Genomic DNA, 22,223 nt, shown 5'->3' on the forward strand with positions numbered 1-22,223 from the left:
CCGAGTGGTTGGTGGCTTGTAAGATGGCCCCAGTGCTCCCTGCTCCCCAGTATTCCTGTTCTTGTGCCATCCCTTCCCCTTGAGCACGGGCAGAACGCACTGACTTGTTCCTGACAAACAGAATATGACAGAACTAATGGGACATCCATTCTGAGATCAGATTATTCAAGGACTAAGCCTTCTTTGTGGGAGGCTTGTTCTCTCTTCCTGGCTCTTGGATTCTGAGGGAATCCAGCTGTATTCGGCAGTCCTGTGGAGAGTCCCCTGAGCCAAGGGATTGAGACCTGCTGGCCACCGCATGAATGAGTTTGGAAACAGAGGCCACCTCAGTGGAGCCTTCAGATGAGACCATCGCCTCCGCCCGTGGCTTGACTGCATCACTTGAGACTCCTTGAGCCAGAGGCACCCAGCTGAGATACACTCAAATTCCTGACCCACAGAAACTGCAAAGTAATAAGTAAGTAAGCTGCTGTGTTTTGGGGCAAAATCTATCACACAGCAATGGATAGCTAGCACATCACACAAACTTGATCACTACCCCACGTTCATTACTTTATTGCCTCAGCTGTAAAGCTGAGCACATAATAGACAGTAAGATTGATCTCCAGGGCAGCAGGAAGTGCTGGGTCCCTCTCAGAAGCTAATATTCACGGGAGGAAATCCTATAGGACAAGGGGCGGGGGGGTGGTTGCCACTTTAAGAGGTAATGAATTCTTACAGCCCTGTAAGGAAGAGGGTGCCTGAGAAGGGCCTCAGAAGTTACCCTCAGAAAGGCTGTGGTTCCCTAATCAAGTGTATGTTGGGCGTTAGAAGGTAACATGTCCAGGCCTTCGGAGGCCCATGAATGCCTGCTTAGGAAACTGGAAGATTTCCATTCTGTGTGCCCCCCAGAAAGCTGTGCTCCAGGGTGAATTCGGTGTCCACCCATTCTCTTAAAAACTGTTTTGATTACAAAAGCAACACCGTGTTTGTTGTAAAACTCATGAAATGAACACTAAAAAGAAGTCTGTGAAGTAAGAAGCGAAAATCCCCTTCTTCCTCGCCTACTTTGCCGAAGCAGCCACAATTAACAGTCGGTGCGTATCCTTCCGGATGTTTTGTTCTCCACACACTGATGTATGTGCATGTGTGTGGGGCGCAGGGGATGCAAGTAATAGTATGCCTTTTAACCAAAATGGGGACATTTTAAACATTTTGTTTGGCGCCCGTGGTGGGCACTTGGGTGGTTTGCCGAGTAGTGCCTGGCCGCCTGCTGGTTTGTGCAGCCGTGTGCCTGCTGAGGAGCAGGTGGATGGCTTCTGTTGTCTCCCTTCGATGGAAAGTGCGTTGTGGCTTTCCTCACTTGTGGGGGATTTCTGGAACAGTGAGTGCCAGGAGAGGGATTGCTCAACAAACTATTTGTGACTTTATCTCCAGTAGCTACTTTGGGAGCGCCCTTGAAAGGTGGCGGTTACAGTCGACCCCACGCTCACCACCAACCACCAGGTCCTACCGACCCCTTTTTATTTATGAGAGACTGTCGGGTAAGAGATGGCATCTTGGTTTTTGTTTTAATTTAATTAATTAATTGATTGATTAATTAATTTTTGAGAGAGACAGAGCATGAGCCGGGGAGGGACAGAGAGAAAGGGAGACACATTATCCGAAGCAGGCGCCAGGCTCTGAGCCATCAGCACAGAGCCCAATGCGGGGCTCAAATTCACGGACCATGAGATCATGACCTGAGCTGAAGTTGGACACTCAACCAACTGAGCCACCCACGCGCCCCTGGCATCTTGGTTTAATACACGTTTCTCTACCTGCCAATCCTTTGTGCTCTTGGCAGAGAAGCTGCCTTCCTGCTTCAAACACATGCTCCTTGGGCTCTCCTGGGCCCGCAGTTAGGCAGCCAGGCCTTGCCTCCCACCCAGCAGCTCAGCTGCCCTCTGCTCCTGCCTCTGCATCCTCAACATCTATGTCTGTCCTTAATCCTTCTCCTGTGTCCCCAGCATGGCCCTGCATTGCCCTGATCAGTGAAGAAAGACGGCCTGGCTGTTGGGGCCCCACGGAGAGGAGGCTGACAGAAATCCTTGCCCATACACTTGCTTGGGGCTTGGTCGGCATTCTGGGCTCCAAGGCTTTGTGCTGCTTCTTATTCTTTTCCCTTTTTGAGATGACCAGGGTGTTGGCCTCTGTCAACACATGGCTCCAGAGAGACCTGATTCCGTGCCTTTTACATTAGCTACCCTTCCAGGCTCTGGACCACTGCTCGCTCTCTAACGGTCAGGGCAAACGTGACCTGTCCACCCTGCCCAAGGACCTCTCTCTTTCTCTTAGGAGATGTCCCTCAGCTTGAGGAGGGTGCACACGCTGAAACAGGGGAAGGGAGCGCCCCTTGGCCAGCCCATAGAGCCAGGTTTATCATGACCAGGGGTGAGCAGGAGATGGGACAGCCGGATGGCCCGCCCACCTGGGAGCTACCACATGTGGAAGTGCTTTGGGAAAGCTGCACAGATGGGAGTGATTATCTGTGTCTGGGTTCTCATGTGTGGGCTGAGCTGACCCAGGCTGCCCTACGTCAGGAGAGATGGGGGTACTTGAATGTCTGGGTGATGGTTGGTACCAAGGCCTTGTGTCCACAATGGCAGAATCTCAGGCCTGGGTCGAGCTTGACTCTGGATCTGAGAGAGATTAGGTAAGGAAGCCCCAGGCCTGAAGGCATGGACATGGGAGATGAGCCACCATAATGGGGACCCAGCTACCAGATGGTGTGGCCCAGGGCTCGGACCAGGTAGGATTTGTGCACAAGTGACAGCCAGAGCAGCCACAGGTTAACACCGTGACTGCCAGAGGTTGGGGCTGAGTCTGTCAGTTGGAGGACAAGTGGAAGCAAGAAGGGTGGGCGCAGCCTTCAGCCCTGGCACAGGGTCGGAAGCCCCAAGATGCTGGGCCCACTGCTCTGAGATAAATCAGGCAAAGAGCCCTGGACTGGCTTCCTGACATCTGGGGACCTGTTGTCCGTCCAGTTACTTCTGCACAGATAGGCTGGCTGGCTAGCTCACATAACTGCTGCTGTGGGCAGGAGGCCGCCAGGATTCTCAGGTGTTTGGGGGGCGATGACGGGATGAGACAAGGGCATTGGTTGTTTCATTTTGCCCTTGTGGGTTGTGATGTAATGCTGCAGAAGCAGGAGTGCAAATCCTGAGAGGCTAAGGCTGCATGTTGTTGGGTGGGTCACTCGCATCTCTGAGCCTTCATGTCTGTTAGATAAAGGGAGTGCAATTAGAGGAGCCACCTCATAGGTGTGTTATGAGATTTATTTATTTATTTTTTAAAGTTCATTTATTTATTTTGAGAGAGAGAGAGAGAGAGAGAGAGAGAGAGAGAGAGAGAATCCCAAGCAGGCTCAGCACAGAGCCCAACGCAGGGCTTGAACCCACGAAAACGTGAGATCGTGCCCTGAACCAAGGTCAAGAGTTGGATGCTTAACCGACTGAGCCACCCAGGTGCCCCCTGTTATGAAATTTAAAGAGACACACATGGTGCCTGGTACACAGAAAGCACCCCGTAGATGGCAGATGGCACGAGTGTAATCCAGAGCAAAACCCTGCAGGAAGACTCCAGCAGCGGAGACCTCCTTGCCTCCTGTATCCACAGAGACTGTTGAGAAACTCAGCAAACCCAGGAAGGGCAGGAAGAGCCGCATCTGGGCACAGCCAGGTGTCACGTTTAGTGACCCAGCAGGGCCTGGAAGGTTTGCATATGCTTTGTGGGGTAGAGCAGGAGTGGGCAGGGGGAGGGACTGAGGGGCAGACACCATCTAATGGCTAGTGGGACAGAATCCACCTAGCTGGCAAAATATAGTCTCTGGAGGGGAGGGGAATTAACAGCAGCTGAAGTACAGTGTAGACACCTTTTTGGATATAGATCCAGGCTGAGACCCCTCCTTCTCTGGGAACCTGAGAACCGCCCCCCACCAACTGCCCCCACAGCATTGAACTCCGGCAGCAGTGTTCGTTCCAGCCAGAGCCGATCGGATTGAGGTGGACACCCGGCCCCAGCGGGCTGGGAGTCTGCACTGGAAGGGAGGGTGCTCGTCAGTCTCTGCTGGCACCGAGATCAGCAGGACATGTGAGCTCAGGAATTCCGTGCTGGGAAAAGCAGATGGACGCACAATGAGAAACAGAGAGACCTGCGCGCAAGGGAAAGGGAAAAGAAGGGGGGGTGGGGGAGGCTGGGAGAGCTGCTGCCTTGCCTCTTGAAGGCTTTCCAGGCCATTTCTGGTTCCTGGCCCTCGTGAGGCCCAGCTGCGTCCCTGCTCATGGACTCTGGGAGATACCTCGTGTCCTTATGTAACCAGCTTATTAAATGAGCTGGACTCAGTCAGGTGTAAGAAGAAACCAACTTAATTTTTTCCCCCGTGTCCTTTCCAACCTACCCTGTGGACTAGCTCTTTTCCCGGTCGACGCTGGAGACTTAGCAAGCCCCTTCGTCCCCTTCGTCTTTCTGGCGTTTGGCATGAAGAAGCCGAGTCTGCTTTAACCATCCGGTCACTGCACACAGTGTGGTGCAGTAACCAGAGGTCTGGACTCCCTAACGCCTGGACCAGAAGCCTGGAGGCTTGGGGTGGGGGAGGGCCCACGGTCAGCACTGTCACTGGCCCCCACAACCCTCCTGCCTCCCGCTTGCCCATTGAGATTTGTGAGCCTCGGGGTTGGAACAGGGGAGAGGGGAAAAGTGAGGGGTCAGGGCCCATCTTATGTGGCCAGTTCAGTCGTGATTCAGAGCTTGCACCAGAAGCCCAAGCACCCACACTCTTTACCCCCCATTGCTGCTGCTGCTGCTGCTGCAGAATTTCCCTTCTGGGCACTTCTGACTCAGTTGCTGTGACCTGTGGTACATCTTTTCCACCTCAACACTTATGGCTCCTTCCTTGGCTCCTGGGCCTCCTGCACTGTCTCCCCCCCCCCACCCCCACCCCCAGCTGCCCTCTGGTTCCTAGGAAACCATATCCTTGCCTCCCCCGCAGCCCCTGATGGGCTTGCCATTTGCTCCAGTGTGGTCTCATTTCTCTCTGCCGCAGGTCTGGAGACTTGAGGCACGAGTCTGGTAGCAGTGCTTATGCCAAACCTCTGGAATGGTCCCTCGAAGGCCCTCTCACTTGATTTAGGGTCGGGGGAACACCCACCCTCCGTGTGGTGGTGGTGGCCAGGGAGCATATCACAAGGACAACTCATTCCCCCCCACCCAGGATATTTTTCCTGCACCTCTCACACAGGCTGCAGAAGGGCAATCTGCTAATGTTGTAGAATCCTTTTGGAGTCACCCCCCTATAGTGATGGTCCTACACCTTGCTCTAGGATGTGGGACACTTGGAAGCTATTATTTTGCCCTTAGCCTCTGGAGTCTCACATAAAACTAAGGCCGAAAGAGTGCCTTTTTAACATTTTGTTACCTTGAAACGTCCCCTTTCTGTTTAATCCAGTTGCCTGGCTTTGTCTTACTATAGCCTAGAGTCTTTGCAAGCCTGCATATAACAGATGAGGTGGTCTCAGATCAGAGAGGACCCCCTTGAGCTCCCAAGGACCATCTGTAAATTGTGAGCATCCTAGACTCCCAATACTGTTGTTTTCGGTAGTCCAAAGGCTTCTCTTTCGGTCTTGCTCAAATTGGCAAGATTTTGCAAGATTTGGGGGAGGGGATCCTGCTCAGTGTCACTTGCTTGAAGAACATCACTGTCTTCCTGCCATGTTCCCACATAAGCCCAGCAGGTCGGTGCCCCCCAGCGACCAAGGTATTGGTGCAAACTGGAGTGTGGGGGCTTGGCTGGGATCGGAGAAAGTCTGGGTCTGCAGGTACCCTCACCATGGAGACCTTAGTGACAGTAGGGCTCCTACGCCTGCAGGCCTTAAAAGGCCACTGGCTGGGATGGGAGAGGAAGGACAGGTGCTGGTCTGAGTTGGGCAGACCTCAGGGACCTGGCTGTGTTTGCTGGCCGGTGGAGCCACACACCAGGCGCTACGGCACCATGCACTTGAGCACAGCTCTTCCGCCCACCCCCCCCGACCCCCATTCTCTTCTTCAATGCTGTTGGCCAAACCCCCATTTTACACCAAGGAGAGCCAGTTTCACATGTCTGATGGGTTTATTCCTACCTCTCCTTCCATATAGCCAGGGTGTGGTTTGACTCAGGTTTGGGTTTGGGGTGGGGGTTGGGAGAAATAGCTGGTGTCTCGGCCTGCTTTTGTCTGGGTCACAGCTAGTCTAGGAAAAGGGTTATTCCACGTTGTCCAGCATGGCTTTCCAGAACTCTTCGCTTTGGGGTTTGGACCCACGACCAGTGACCGGTAAGGCTGGATGGACCCTGTTTTCCTTAACCATCAATCCTTCCATCCTGGACACACCAGTCCAGGTGTGTGGGGAGGCCTGGGCCAAGGTTGAGGTATTCTCACCAAACACACCAAATAGGGTACAACAACTGATGACCTCGACAGCCGACCAGAGGTTTGGGAGAAGGGAGCTGAGAACTCTTAGTGCCTGACATCCAGCACCTTCCGGATTAACTGCTGCTAGGGCATTTTTACCAGCTGTCTGACTGTGAGCCTCATTTCCTCCTCTCCTGTGAGGTGAGAACAATCCCTTCTTCACCTGGGTGCTGTGAGCGTTACATAAGAAAACAGAAGTCCAATTCCAAGCACATAGTAGGGTGTAGTAAATATCTGTCTCTACTCAACTACATCTTTGCTAGAAGCAGCTCTCGTGTGGCAGTATTGCTAAGTCATTGGGAAGAGGGATTGCTGGGTGCGAAGGTATAAGCATTTTAAAAATTTTGATGCATGTGTATATCCATGTTTGATATACACGTTGCTAAGTTGCCCTTGAAACATGTTGAATCAATTTATACTTCCATCCATAGTACAGAAAGTACGTATTTCTCCATTCCCTTGTCAACATGGAGATTTTTTTCATCTTTACAAATCTGACAGGCACCTTGTGATGGTTTGTGCTTGATTTAGTATCCCTCCCTCTCTGGTTATTACTGAGGTTGGCACCTTTTCTTCCTTATTGGCCATTTGTGTTCTAATGTGTTCATGTGCCTAACGAAGTTTTCTGTCATGGTGTCTGTATTTTTCTTCTTGATTTAAGAGAGTTCTTGAGATAGCATGAATATTGATTGATCCTTTATTTTTCTTATTTTATATTTGCCTTCAGCCTTGGTCATCTGTTATTTTTCAGAGGGCAGAAAATTTGGGGTTTTCTTTAGTCATATCCCTTAATCTTTTCCTTTTTGGCTTTGGGGTTTCCTGCCGTGCCTAGAGATGACTTCCCAGCCCACAGTTGTGTTTTTCTGGCAGCTAATGTGAAAGTCAGATTGGAATGAGGGAGGGAGGCAGAGGGCTCCCGGTCCGGTGGGAAGCCTGTTGTAGTAGTTGAGGGGAGAGGAGACATGAAGGCAGAGAAAAGGGCTTTCGTGGACGGATGGATTGGCGTTGGTGTGAGAAAGGGGAGAAATTCTTGTTTTTGACCTGAGTAATTGATAAATGGTGCCTTTTGGTGACATGGGCCCAGACCTGGGGGAAGGTGTTTCAGGGGTTGGTTGCACTGTCTAGGAGGTGCTTCTGGGACGTTCAGTGAAGATATCCAGGACATGGCTGTAAGGAAGTGAAGCCCCAGAGAGCCTTCATGGCCTGGGGTGCTGTCTTGGGCCTCCTGATGGTGGACATGGAAACCAAAGATAGGGAGAGTGTGATGTAAAAGATTTTGGTGTATGTCCTTGGTGCTGAATCTGTATCTAGTCTTACTCAAAGAGACTCTGATAGAAGAGGCCCCAGGAAGGCATTCCAAAACAGTAACACACAGTGTAGATACGTCCAAATAGCACTGATGGCTTTTATTGCAGGTTTGTGTCATTACAAGGATAATCTGGGAATATATTAAAAAAAACCCTCCCTTTTATATACACAAAACATGCTACATGGTACACTTTGTGGGAATGCTGAGGTAATAGGCACACACCCAGACATGGACAGTACCAAACGTTCCAACATCTCACACACCCCCATTCACACGCCCACCGGGGACGGTCTCACCTTCCTGACTCCTCTCTTGCTCCCTGCTTGGCAAGAGTCCCGGTAGTACTGAGTCTGACACTTCGCGGCCAACAGGACTCAGAAAGCCACCACGCTGCAATGCACCAGCCAAGGGGTCCGGTGGCTCCTGGTTATTCAGGAGCTCACGAGAAGCGGCCAGTTGTCATTTTTGTGGCACCTGTACTCCAGAGAAGTGTAGTTTGGGGACGAGATGCGGACTCTAGTCAGCCTGAGAGCACGGGACCTTTGGTCTGTAGCCATTCGGGGGCCCCAATGATCGGGGGATGACTTCTCTTCACTTGAGTATCTCCTGGGCAAGGTAGGTTATTATTTCTGTGACGGTTAAAATGACATGTAGGCTAAAGTGTGAACGGAACATACAAAACTGCGAGTACATCATCTACGTGGCCGGGAGTTAGCTTTGGGGCCTGGCCTTCCCTTTCCTGACCAGAAACCTGGAGCCCAAACTGTCTCCTACTCAGAGGTTTGCCTGGAAAGAAAGGATGATATGACAGAAAAGGTAAGGAGTGGGTGTGAAGGGTAGAGAAGAGCAGAGAAGGTGCCTGGAACCTCAGTGAGTGGCCAACGACTGGTACAGAAGGTACTTCCTGAATGGTGTTGGATGAATAAGTGGATGGATAGATGGTTGGATGGATGGGTGGATGGAGAAAAAGTCCTGAGAATGGGGGAAAGTATAGAAATGGAGAGGGAAGGGGATGTTGAAATTTGATCAGGTGCCCAAAGCGTTCTTTAGCGAGGAAGCAGGGAACCCCTATGTGAGTGAATAGCATGTAGACACTCCTGGAAAAATTCAGGCACGTGGACACCAAGGGTTATTCTTTGAATTAGAGCTAAATAGTCTGCGATCTGCTCTCAGATTCGAGTAACACCATGTGAATGCAGTGCTTTTCGCCGAAGAGCAAAGCTGTTGGTAACAACTTCAACATCTGAGAATTGAATGTCTGTGCATTTAGGTATATAACCAAACCCATATACGTGTCTAGATATAGTACACGTGGTATATATCTAAATGCATATATATGTGGTACACACACATGTGCATAAGCTCAGCTCATGCGTATGTATATTACGAAGGTATTTTGCAGTTGGGTTTTCATTGTAGGGATTTAATGTATTTAAAGAAGGACTTGTCTGTAGTTCTGTCCTGTGTGGAAACATGAGGGTCTGTCTGATGTGAAGAAAAGCAGTAGGGACAGAGAATACTGTATTGATTCCATTCCATCATCTGCCGCAGCGATCGGGTAAAACAGAATCCGGCGGCCCCGTCCTCCCGGCCCCAAGGTGAACTGGCGGGGAGTTGTTCCTGGTGCCGGGGCCAGCATGGCCGGGTCAGGCTCCTGGCAATGGCCGTGAGAGGTCAGGAGGGAGCTGGCTTAGTGGAAGGTGTTGGGGTTGGGCCGGATCATCATCACCACTTTCTTGAGCGAGTAGGACCCTCCTCGGAACTCAGCCCAGTAGACTCCATCCTGGTAGCGGCTCCGGTAATGGCCCCCACGGTACCAGACCCCGTTGAGGTTGGAGTGGGCACAGGCATTATACCACCAGCCTCCCTTCTGGTAGTGGGCACAGTTTCCTGCAGGAGACAAGGGAGGAGGTCACAGGGTGGAGGCAGTTGTATCCAAGGCTGCCATTTGTTTAGGGCCTTTAGCAGGGCCCTCTGGGAAGGTGGGGGAGAGGGCATTTGGAGCAGGAATGCTTGAGGGGTGGGCCGGGTCTCAGATTTGCTCCAACCTTTGAGGCTCGGCCTTGTGACCAGCGAACTCACCGAGCCACCGAATTGTCCCTGTGAAATGAGGGTAAGCGTGGTGCCTCCCGCACAGGACTGTGTGTGGTGATCGAAGGAGGGCTTGGTGCAGAGGAAGCGCCCCAGGGAGGTTTGAATAGGAAGCAGAAATGACCTGGGGTGGGCGGGGGAGCGGCCAAAGTGTTCTGAGGAATTTTTTAAGAGTTGCAACTGTTGGATCAAGATTTTTATAGAATGACAAAGGAAGTGTTTAAGATGAAATGCTCCTCTGTTCCTCCCAGCCTGTATTCCAGCCAAGTATTTTTTTATGATTTCACAAAAGAAAGATATTTTCATAAAACTTCTGGCACTATCATATCATGCTGGATTTTGCTGCCAAGGACAAGCAGTTCGGAACAACAGTGAAAGTGTGGGCAAGGTGCAAGCAGGCGTGCAGGGGCATCGGCCTTCTCAGGGAGGAAGCGGAAGAGGAGCTGCCAGCTGCTTGGGCTGCTGTTAGTTAAAAGAGAGGGTCCCCGGTTTCCTGAGCAGGCCTGAGAAGTGGACCCCCACTCAGAGGAAGGGCTGCCTCGGTCAGGTTTGTGGGCTGGCGCCCAATGGGGCCGGTGGCCCTGCTCCCGCTGAGGCCTTGGGATGTGGTAAGGAGGCTGCAGGCTGGCCGAGGCAGAAAGCTCAGGGGAGAATGGGCTCAGGCACCCGCAGCCCCTGCAGCCCAGCCCAGAGTTTTCCTTGGGCTCTTTTAGGCCGTCACTCGAGGCTAGGGACCAAATGGCAGTGCTTGGGTTTGGAGAGCAGAGAGAGCCCTTGGCATGCCATAGCCAGCCTCCCGTGTGAGTGGAGGCCCCTCCTGAGCTTGACCTGCATGCCTCCAGGGACAAGGAGCTCACTTCCTTGCCAGCCACTGACGGTGCTGTTGCACAGGCCTGACGGTTTGGGTCATAGAACAGTCTTCTCCCTCCTATCCACGATGGCCCTCGAGATGCTGTAGCAGTCCCAATGTCCCCAGAATCTGACTAGCTCCAAGGGTCCTCTTCCTGCCCTGCTCTTCTAGAAGCCTCTGTAACCCTGCCTAAGAAGGCATACTGTCTCGTCAGGGGCCCCTTCAGTGCCAGCCAGCAGGTGGAGGTAACTGCATGTCCCCCAGTGTTGTGAGAACAGCCTGCTGGAGTGTGGCTGCCATGGGGACCTAGAGTGAGGACCTCCCTCCTCAATATGTAGGTACAGAGCTTGCCTGAAAAATGCAAGTGGTTCCTGGGACCTTAAAGAGGAGGGAAGTGGCCTGCAGACCAGGGGGCAGGGAGGGGGCCAGATTTGCCCAATGAGAACAGACATCCTTGGCTTGGAGGTAGGGTTGGTCCCTCAGACAGGAGCAGTGCCTTACTGGCTTTGCCAGGCAGCTGGGGTGCAGAGGCCCTCATCTCAGGAAACTGGGTGTGGGGCCTGGAGAGGCTTAACTGTGGGAGGTTGACATCTGGACTCAGGGCTGGATTGTATGTATGTGTGTCTCTTAGAATATTCTGGGTTTTTTTTCCCCCTTGTTTTTTATTTAATAAAGGCTTCCTAGTAAAGACCTGGCTTTGAGGCATATGACCCTGGACAAATCACTTCATGTCTCCTACCTGGTTTCCTCTTAATAGCTCCCTTACTACACTGTGTTAATAACACACGCTAATAATAGTAACCACAAAGACCGCCCACTTGGATTGAGCCCTCTTTGCCACGTCTGAAACAAAGCACTTGAGGTACATCCTCTAACCTTCTCACCACCCTGCAAGGCAGGCATTGTCCTTATTTCCTGATGTGGAAGCGAGGCCGGGAGAGATTAGTAAGCAGCATGCCCAAAGACACATGACTGGTAGGAGGCAGGGCCAGCATTATTACCCAGGTGTGTGGCCCAGAGTCCGTGGAGAGTGTGGCCTGAACACCTGGTGCCTCGGGCAGAGAGGTGATGTGAAGGCTCGGTCCTGAGTGGCCCATAAACGTGTAATTTGTACACCTCTTTGCCGTTCCCTTTTTGTTAATGCCCCTCTGACCCACCTTTGTGAAGGGGGTCTGTGGGCAGTGGGCAGAGGAATGGGTTTTCAGGGAGTAGCAACAGGGTCGGCCTTCTGGGCTCTGGGACCTTCCTCTTCTCAGGCTGTGACTCAGAAGCTCTGGCTTTGACCGACCTCTTTGCCCTGGCCTGTACCTGGGTTTGACTGTATGGGTCCTACCTGTGTAGACGTCATGGTCTCTGTCCAGGGTGGTGAACTGCTTGCCGTTATGCCAAGTAAAGGAGTCACCAGCATTGCCATGGTAGCGCCCCAGCCTCAGCTTATAATACTCGCTCTCAGGCTCCAGGCGGAAGCTGGCATATTCTGCAAAGACTTTGCGGCCAGACCAGTCCTCCATGGTCACCAGCAGTTTGTAGTTGCCTTGGTTCGTCAGCCAGTAGATGTTCTCCAGGCCTAGCCAGTACTCGCCATCAATGTTCCCAAACCCTTGCTGGGGAAAACGGAGGAGAGCATTAGTGAGGGATACGTAGTGTCCTCAGCCAGCAGGGCCCCACTCTTGGATGCTCAGCCCTGGGCAGAGGAGGTCAGAAATGGGCAGAGCATAAGGCAGGCCTGGGTTCAAATCCCCACCTCTGCACTTGGCTGTGACTTGATGAATCGCTTTTCCTGTCTGAGCCTCAATCACGCATCATTCAAGACTACTGAAAGAGTGCCTACTGTGTGCTAGGCATTGTGTGAACATGGGGGACACTGTGTTACCTTTACTACAGGGTTGTTGTAGGAACACACCTAATGTGGTAAACCGAGAGCCTAACACACAGTAGGCAGGCGACAGGAGTTCCTTGGACGGATCCAGACCACCTCTGAGCTTCACCGTCCCTCTCTGGGAATGGGATGTGTGTGAGGGTCTCGCGTAAACTCTAATGCACCAGACCGGTATGAGCTGTGACAAACACATGCTACATCTGCCCGGGCTCCCTTCTGGGTTTAAAATCGGCGGTTTTATTATTGTTTTTACGCTGAATTTAAGGAGTCATCAGCCAGGTAGTGGCCACTCAAAGTCTTAAGAATAGATGGGCTCGCTAATGATACTCATAGTGTTCAGTGAGCCTTCCAGTGTATTGGCACTGTTCTCAGGACTTTACGTAGGTTATGTTATTAATCCTTGTGCCAACTCTAAGAGCTAGGTCCACAGAGGCCCAGGGTCAGAGAGAGCCTGAGGGTGACTCGGGATCTGAAGCAGGCACCCAGTCTTAACGACTGTGTTCTCCCGCCCCTGAGAAAAAGAATATGGGCAGGAGGAGGAAGGGGTGAAGGAGTGGATCTTCAGAAAGCAGAGGAGAAAGAGAAGAAAACAGCAACACGGGCTGGGCAGGAGGTGGGCTGGGAGCAACCAGGACAGGAAGGGGCCACGCGAAGCCACGCACAGGCGTCATGGCCAGGGTCGTTCGTAAGCTTTGGTGTCAGAGGCCTGGACTCGCTGCTGTGTGCAGCCCCGAGCAGGTTGTTTCACCTTTTCATCTGTAAACCGGGGCCACACCAGGATCTTCCTCCCGGGGCTCGTGTGAGACTAAAGCAGGTGACAGATGGAAGCACTTGGCATGGTGCCTGGCACGTGGCAGTGGCATTTGGTGAACTGAGCTCCTTTTGCCACCTTCGGCACCACCCCTGTCATCTGCCAGACGTATGGCTGAGCCCAGTGGCCTTTCCTACCACTGGGTGGGCATTCAGCTTCCTGGGAATTCGGGCCTAGTGTTCCCGTGTTTCCCAGTAGCAGGCCCTGGGGACCTGCTCCTTCTGGGCTGCGAGACCAGGTCTTCCCGCAAGGAAGCCCCAGCTGGGAAAAGGATGCTCCCTATACCCAGATGGGGATGAGGGGCCACCCCCTAGCAGCATTTCTAAAGTCCCACCATGTCCACGGGCCTTTTGTGGTCCGTCCCTAACTGGTATCTTGTAGCAGTTGCCAGCGGCAGGCAGGGGAAGGGCTGCTGGTCCTCACCATCCCTGGTGGGTTTGCAAAAATGACCTCGTCAGTGTCTTCCTCACCTCACGTGTGTATTGCACGGGGCCACCAAGGCCTCGACAGGTCAGCATGCACCTTCCCTCCAAGTGGCCCTCTCACCGGCTGGTCAGGCCTCTTGGGGTGGCCTGGTTGCTCTCCCCGACAGCACAGACAGGGCCCGGGGCTCTCACCTTGTATGTCTCCCAGTTCCTGAAGAAGTTGACGGAGCCGTCCAGGCGCCTCTGGATGACGGTCCAGCCCCCAGGGTCGTGCCTCTGGTCACACCACACCTGCATGAGGCGGTTGGTGTTCTCTGGCTTCACCAGGTAGATGGAGCTGGTGTCGTGGCCATCCTCCAAGGCCTGCAAACAGTCTCTCCACGGGCCTGGGGATACAGATGTGTGCACGTCAGAGACCTCCCTGTTGCCTGGCCATGGAGTCACATTTTCACGTGCCTCTCACCCCAGGCCGCACTCCAAAGCAAGCACAACCTCAGGCAGGCCTCCAGCTGGGAGCCACAGGCCAGCAGTGAGAGGGGACTGATTTTAGTTTTCTGTAAGTTCAGGAAATAACGTGATGTAAAGGCAAGAGCCTGGGGCTAGGGGTCAGGGTGCCTGGATTCCCAGACCACTTTTAGCTCTGACTCCCTCACGTGGTGATTTGGGCAAGCATCCTTACTTCTGCAAACCCTCAGTTTCCCTGGTTTGTAGAAAGGAGATCATATTTACCTCTCTCAAGGTTGTGAGGATTGCTGAGATCCTTTGTGTGGAGTTCCTGGAGTGCTTTATCTTTTAGCTGGTGGTATTGTGAAAAGAGAGATGTGCCTACCAAAATGCAGCAGTGTGGAGCACTGCTCGGGCTCGGTCGGCCTCACCCCAGGCAGAGAGACGGGTGACTGCTCTCCTGAGTCCCGTGGGCTGAGGTTGGCGCACGTCACCTCAGTCCCGACTCCACGCTTGCCTTTTCTGTGACAGTGCTCAGGGACAGTTGCAGTCTTTAGCGAGGAACTTCTGTGGGGTCACAGTGCCCAAGCAGTATCCGGAATTTGGCCACGTGGCCAGAGGTGTCAGGATATTTCTGAGATTCAGACACTAGCCTCCAAACAGCTTTTTGGGGGGGACCAGTCCCATTCAGCCCAATATGCGTATTTTCCAAAGGAAGCTCATTTAGGGCCAGATGCTCAGAGCATTCTGAGGTCACTGTGCTATAAGCAGGTCCACGGACTTAAAGGATGGTGTCCAGGATACCTTCCGGTCCATGGCTTTCTTCTGGAACTGAGACCAGATGAGTTTTGTGTTTTTCTGGGACTTCACTGAGCTTGGGCAGCCCAGTCAGAAGGAACAGGTGCCATGAGGGGTCTGAGGAGCCACCGTAGGCTTTTCACCACCCCACCCCCACCTCCCCTAGTGGTCTCCTGGATGTCAGTCACACCAGCAAGAAGGTTGAAACTGGGGTCACCAAGGTCCAAAGAAGCTGGGTTCTTCCTTGTTGATCTCAGGAACCTTCAGAAGTTTGTTTCAAGACCTAACCATTGAACTACAGATTTTAAAGTAAATAAAATTGCCACAGTTTGCTTCAGCTTCTCTTCAAAATAGTCCTCAAACCAAGAATTGTTAAGACCAAAAGTGCTAAGGAAATTTCCTCTCATTCTCCGAATGTGTGTGTTTATTCTAACTACTATTTGCTGAGCCCCCGCCCTCGCAGGTGCTGTGCCAGGTAGTGGAAGCCTAGGGCAGGGTTCAGGGCGGCTCTGATACCCAGCAAGGGGAGAGCTGACCTCACCAGCCTCTCTCAACTTGAACTCCTGTGCATTCCTGTCCTTTCCCTTCTGCGTGTCAGGGAGGGGCATCGGCGGAAGATGTACTCGGCTCTTCCTGCATAGATCTAACTTCTCAAGATTCCTTCCTGGTTAGACTTGGGCTTGGTTAGTCCACACGTGATAGTTAAATGAGAAAAATTTGGTGGGTTTGTTGTTGTTGTTGTTGTTGTTGTTGTTTTTCTGGACGGTTCAGGTGGGCTTTTCCTGAGTCCTTGTACTGTGTTCGAGCCTCCCCACCCGGAGCCTGACGGGGAAGGGCAGGGGCGGTCTTGCTCACCCCTCCCCACCCCTAATGCCTGATCTCACGCCTCAAAGAGGGGGGTCGCTCTTGGTGCTTCCCGCTGACAGGGAGAGCTTCTCACCATTTACCTGTTCACCAACCTTCTCCGCCCCAACGGACGGGGCGGGACCCTAAGCACTGGCCAGGCAGATGCTTCCCTCTTTGCCTTGTGCGTCTTCTGTCTTGGAGAAGGGGAGGCCAGACCTCCAGAAAGAGCATTCAGGAAAAATAAAAAGGTTTTGCTTGTGTTCAGCTCCCAGCCCCAGGGACCAGGGCAGAGAATAAGGAGGCTGTCCCGGACCGCAGAGCACACAGTGGCCGTGGGAGGGCCCCCAACGCTTTCCCAGGTCAGAAGCACAGGAGAGGCTCTGGGAATGTCTAATGGGAATGCTGGGGACAGAGGTCCAGCAGAGGCCTGGAAAACACCCCCCAAAACAAGCAGCCAGCCCTGTTACTGCAGGGCCTCCCCGGGGCTCCGGTGGGGCTCTCAGAGGGACGGTCTTGGTTTACAGGAGGCACTCCGTCAGGCTTCGAAGGCCACTGGGAGAGTGGCAGGTGGGTCTCCCAGCTCCCAGCCTGAGCTGCTTTTGTGGGTGCTGCCCATGCTTTCAGCTTCACCTTTGACATTGCTACAGAGGGCTCTTTTTAAAAGGCAAGTGTTTTAAAGTGTGAGGTAACTTGTCGTCACCCACTGGACAGATGAGGAGATTGGAGCATGGGGTCATTAGGTGCCACCCCTGAGGTTGGTGGCTTATATGGCAGATCCAGTGTCTGAGCCCAAGTGGCCTGGGTGGTCCAGAGCCCAAGCCTAAAGCTCTTTTCTTTTTCCCCAACCAGAGTGAACTCCAGGGTGGGGGGCCCAGGCTGACATATCTGTGTCCCTAGGACTATTACGAATCTTTGCCAGTCAGCCAGGTTTAAAAAATAAACATTTACACTTCTTCTTTGTCAAGGTATTAATACCTTTTCAAAGTTTTTATTGAAGATTTGTTTTTCTTCTTTGCTTACCTTTTGGTGTCCTTTGCCTATTTTCATCTATTTTAGTATCTTTTATGATGTAGAATTTCCTTTTTTTTTTTTAAGGCAAATCTGGTAGTTTTTTCCTTTAAGCCTTTCCAGAATCATGGAGTAGGAATAAACTAGTAAAGAGGTGTTTCGTATTTTCTGCTGTTAAAAAAAAAAAAAAAAAAAAATCTGCGTGTCTCCTGCACACTGCACTTGGCCTGAGTCTCAGGACCCATCAGCTTCCATCAGTAACCACATTTCCAGACCAGTTTCCCTCCGAAACCCTCGCAGAGCCCTAGCAAACCGCCTGCACTGAAACACGCTTCCTTTTCTCCCATGAAAGGCACCAGTGGCAAAGGTCAGAAACCTAAATGATGGATGAAAAGGAGTCAGAAAAAATACTCAGCATTGGAAAACTGGCAGCAGTAATATGCTCAGGGAGCAGAAAATGGCAGCAGGGCTATCATGTGGCTCTGTTAAAATGGCCGATTCAAATGAGACACGTGTAACGGATACAAATACAGGAGTCAGGAGCCCTCAGCTCAAATCTTGGTGACTCCATTGCCTCGCACTGTGTCCTTGGAAAGTTCCTTGAGCCTCAGTTTCTACTTCTGTAAACAGGGGTAACAAAGCCACCTGTTCTGGGGGCCTCGCAAACACAAGAGCACCCAGCGCGAGGCCAGCCAGGGCAGGTGCCACTCGGGGTTCTCCCTCCTTCTTTCCTCTGCTGGATGAAAGCTGATGGTTTTGAAATTGTCGACTCCCCACCTCCCCACAGCCACATACACACAAACAAGTAACTGTATTCGCTTTTGAATTTCCAAGACTAAAATGTACAGTGATTTACTGGTAGATGTTTTCTACAGAGCACATTTTAGAAGTCACAGCTTCAGTGGAGAAGCCCCCAAAGATACACCGAAATGAAGAATGGAAATCCTTTTTGTCAATGAAACTGCGTTTTCAGTGTGCAGTGGGCAGGGCTCTCCCCCTGGAACAGTGCAAAGTGCCTAGGCGGTATTTCGCTTGGCTCCTCTTCTGAAAGGGCAGCGTTGCCCAGAGCGTCAGGCCAACACTAACTCAGCAGCACCACGGCTCCGAGCGGAGTAGCGCCCGACCTCATCTCTATAAAGACCATATTTACACTCTCAGCAGAGCTGTAGCCAGAACGTTCCACGTGAAGGGAAGTGCAGTCACCATGGCCGAGCTGAGCCTGCGTGGTTCCTTAGAGAAGCAACACAGGGTGTGGAAAGCACACAGGGCCTGGAATCGGGAGGCCTCAGGAAGAAGGGATATTGGCGATGGGAACACAAAGTATACAGGTCTTGGGCCCCCAAACCTCAGTGTCAAACCCGGTGAGGGTTGGAGGTGATCAGGTTTGAGTCCCCTCACTGCTTCCTTCTTCCTGTCTGGGGTTCTTACACATCAGAAGCATAGCCTCCTAGGAAACCAGGAACCACTTCTTGATAGCTGAGCCCATGCTCAGTATGCCCGATGAAGCGCCTTTCTGGTAAAGCTGGGCTAGAGCCTGCAGCCCGGCCAGACCTAAGTGTAACTGCCTAACCCCAGTTTCGTCTCTGGGTTGGGGGCAGACCAGCTCAGTCTGACCTGCCCACTCATGTCCCTGTGGAGAAATGGGTTACCGACTGCATCAGCTGTCAGTGCAGTCACCCCTCCTGCTAGGGAAACATGGCCCCGTGAATATCTGACCAAGCCCACTGGCAGCACGTTGGAGGCCTGGAGCTAAGAACTGGGTAGACAGTGATGCCTCTTCTCCCCGGCTGCTCCGGAGGCCTGCAGAGAGGAGCAGAGTCCCTCCTGGCCATCAGCTAGACCAGACCATGTGGCTGGCCAGCGGCCTGACTGGCCTCTTTGACCCATAAGCCCAAGTCTCAGGACTTGATCACCTGAGGCTGTGCAGAGGCCCTGTGGCCTGTGGGAAATGTTCTAGGAATGTTTTAGTTCGTAGGAAGGCGCCGGGGAGAGGCTTCTGTGATAGTACCGAGACGCGCTGCTTTTTCGTGAGAACAGTATGCTGTTTTCAATTATTCTCACCGATGATCTGTCTCCAAAAAGTCTTTGTGCCACTCCCTGAAACATTTTTCTAACAGGAGAACTGACTAGTTGTTGAAATTGGATCTGGAATTTCCTATCCAAATTAATCCATCTGAGAGCCAAGGCACGTGGACTGCTTAGGTGTGAGTCTTGCCCTGGCCAGCGTCAGGACTCGCCAGGCGTCCTGGGTGAAGGGCAGGAGAGCAGACACCCGGAGAGGGGGTCGGTGAGGAAGAATTACATGGGCTGCTTGAGCCTTATTTATCCAGAAGGCTTAGATAGATAATATTTTGGTCGTGAACATACGTATTCCATGTCAGTCACCACTTTTTCACTGAACCAGAGTACGAAACAATAACCTAAACACAGGAACAGCTGGTGTGTTCCCAAAGGCACCTGAAGTTCCTGTAGGGCCTCAGAGCTGACGTCACGGGTGTCACTGCTGGTGCTGCCGGGGAAAAGGTCCAAACGCGCGTGCCCGCCGTGGAGGCCGCTGTAGTCCGCAGACGACGGGCACGGTGCCTGGGGCTGACGAGCTTTTCAGGAGTTTATGAAAGTATTTGAGGCCTAAAAAAAATTTATTGGCTCTAAAATATGAAAACTGCAAAATCAAAGTTTATAAGTATGTAATTAAATTTCTACGAAGTGGGACATCTTGTCAAGTTCATTAATTGTTAAATTTAGTCTTCATAAAAATGTTATTACTTTTGAAAACAATTTGTAGGTTAGATTTTCCTCACTTCCCAAGAATTCCTGAACATGCCTGATGTTTGCCGAGAAATCAGAGCCAGCCATAAATTAATTGTGTTACTCTTGGCCAAATAATTTCAAAGAGCAAAATTTAAAAAATCCGTTCAAAATTTTTACAGTGAAAGTTCTATTAGATGTGGGAGGTGGGCGTGTTTCAGCGGATGTGATACACGGGGAGACTTCCCATGTAAGAGCTCCCGGAGCCCTCGAAGAGCATAAAGGGGTCCTGTTTCTGCCTGTCTGACCTCAGGGTAAACAGACTTGGCAGCATTCCTTCCCAAAGGACACTTTCAAAAGCATTGTGCCCACTCCTGGGTTTCCATCAGTACCCTTGGGCAGGAGGAGAAAGATGGGCTTTAAAGCAATTTGAAAGGGAAAAGAGGTTCGCCCTGGAGGGGCTGTGGTGGGCTCACTGTGTGCAGAGCTGAGCCACACACTGTGGCTCCCAAGACTGGTCGGGGTGAAGCCCGGAGTTCCTTGGGTTCAGTGGTCAGTGGCGCCCAAGGCTGCCCCGGGGCAGGGATGTCACTGGACGCAGAGGCAGGCAGCACTCTGAGCCTCCCTGGATATAGCGATGAGAGTGAGCAAGTCTCTCTCAGTCCAGAGGTGGACGGTGCTGTTCTGCAGGCACATCGTGGAAGAGCTGATCAGACCCGTGACGGCAACCCACAGGTACCGGGCAGGTGGTGTTCAAGCGGTCTGCCAACCTATTAACCCTTTCCAAGACAGGGAATCAGCTTATGGGCTTGTGCTTACAGAACCTGTGTTAGCCTTCACTGATCACCTTTTAATTTTCCAAATGCTCACGAACCCCTCTCTCTGATCTTTTTTATAATTTTACTGGGGTTTAAGCTAATTGTTCCAGATTTTCTAGTATTTCATCCTTTCTCTTTCTGAAAAGAGGGCATTTGTTCACGAAGAAGCCTGTTCTTCGTGATTTCTGGATGATTGGGGCAGTGATTCTGAGTGCTTATCTGCTGTGCCCTCAGCCTCCTCATCTCCTCCTCCAGGAAGTCCTCCCCAGCCCCAGAAGAGCTACTTAATCCTCCTCGGGGTTCCCATGATGCCTTATGATATATCTATTTGTCTATCTATCTATCTACTGGAAGAGAATAAGAATGATGACTACCATGTACCTGGAGCCTTTTGCCGGCCAGGTGCTTTACCCGGGCTTTCATTTCCTCCTCACAAGCCTCTCCAACAGGGAGGGAACTAAGTCCCAGGGAGACTGCACGTCGGGAAAGAGGAGGCTCTAGGGTTAGAACTCACGTCTGCCTTCTGGGCCTGTTTCTCCCTGCTGCAGCGTGCTGAGTCTGTGTCACCGTGCTAGGATTGCTTGGGGTCCCGTCATCTCATCGGTCTCTGGGATCCTTTCGGGTGGGAGCCTCATCAGGGGCGTGATCGAGTGTCCATCTTGCCAGCACTTAAGGGTCCCTTAGTGCCCCGCGTGCCTTCCCCCATCTCTTCTCCTTTCTTCACCGTGAGCCACATTCTCTTTGTCATCTTCCTTCTGTTCTTCCCACTTTGAGAATCAGTGATCAGTCTGGGAACATCTGGGAACAGGAGCCCCACAGCAGAGGGTCATCAGGATCCAGACCAAAACCTGGGAACGTGTGGACGGTCTGTCGTAGGAAGTCTGCCCGTTGTATCTGGGATACTGCCAGACGATTGGATTTCTGCTCTTTTGGAGGTTACTCTGGACAGACCCCCTAAGACATCTTAATTTCAACAGTTAGAGGGGTTTTTTTTGGTTTGTGTTTTTAAAAAAACATTAGTCATTTAAACTAAAATTTTCTTTTTCTTAGCAAAATTTCTCTGTATACACTGTAATTCTAACTTAAATTACTGTATTAAAAATCTGCTAAAGGAAAATCACTTATTCATTTGAAAAAAAAAAAAAAAAAAAGCATTACATAAAAGCATTCCAGGTCCTGTGGTTCCACTGGCTCATCTTGAGGTACAAAGCCAGGATCGTCAGGCTTCTTTTTTTAAGGCGCTCCTCCTCAAGAGTCATCCCAGGGGCAGCTGAAGTTGAGACCTTGCTTTTACAGCACACGCTCAACACGCCTAACCACCTTCGTTTTACACACCATTGAGTACGATGCTAACGTAATTCTGCTTTATCAATCTCTTTTTTCCTGGGGGAGCATCTCAGGGTGATGATACAGTCCACTGCGCAAATTCACCCCAGCGATCCATCTATGTGGCTCGGAGCTGGCTGCAGATACCCAAGCGCCAGGATTTTCCAGATGGCTTTTAGTCTGCCAAGTGCCAAACTGTTGGGATTTCTAGGCCACAGATGCTAGATCACCGCTTTTAATAGTAACAAGTTGATAGTTCATCCCATGGGGCTGTAAAGAGACCGAGCCTGTATGTAGCTGAATGTCTTCCTTGGAAAACGCCCGAGTAAGGCAGGGAGAGCTTGCCATCACACTCGAGGCTCTCTGTGATCCGTTCCCCGAGGTATCCGAGGAGAAAAGAGAAAGC

General features: G+C 51.8%; 2 protein-coding genes and 1 long non-coding RNA gene across 22 annotated transcripts in view; 2 read left to right on the forward strand and 1 right to left on the reverse strand.

Moving 5' to 3' along the window:
• RALGPS1 (Ral GEF with PH domain and SH3 binding motif 1) overlaps positions 1–22,223 on the forward strand; it is a 276,400-nt gene that overhangs the window by 133,484 nt on the left and 120,693 nt on the right. The window lies entirely within an intron of this gene.
• Positions 7,337–9,020, forward strand: LOC123593622. The gene is made up of 2 exons (XR_006710408.1): positions 7,337–7,523; positions 7,561–9,020. It is a non-coding gene; the product is annotated as an uncharacterized LOC123593622 (long non-coding RNA).
• The window catches only part of ANGPTL2 (angiopoietin like 2), a 34,341-nt gene continuing 19,963 nt past the window's right edge, over positions 7,846–22,223 (reverse strand). For all 9 annotated transcript variants that reach the window (XM_045469775.1, XM_045469776.1, XM_045469777.1 and 6 more), the window contains 3 exons: positions 14,022–14,215; positions 12,048–12,318; positions 7,846–9,663 (listed from right to left, as the gene is read on the reverse strand). In XM_045469775.1, coding sequence (XP_045325731.1) covers positions 9,464–9,663; positions 12,048–12,318; positions 14,022–14,215 — 665 coding nt within the window. In that variant the 3' untranslated portion in view covers positions 7,846–9,463. The remainder of the gene's footprint in view (positions 9,664–12,047; positions 12,319–14,021; positions 14,216–22,223) is intronic.

Source organism: Leopardus geoffroyi, chromosome D4, assembly GCF_018350155.1.
Source record: "Leopardus geoffroyi isolate Oge1 chromosome D4, O.geoffroyi_Oge1_pat1.0, whole genome shotgun sequence".
NCBI lineage: Eukaryota > Metazoa > Chordata > Mammalia > Carnivora > Felidae > Leopardus > Leopardus geoffroyi.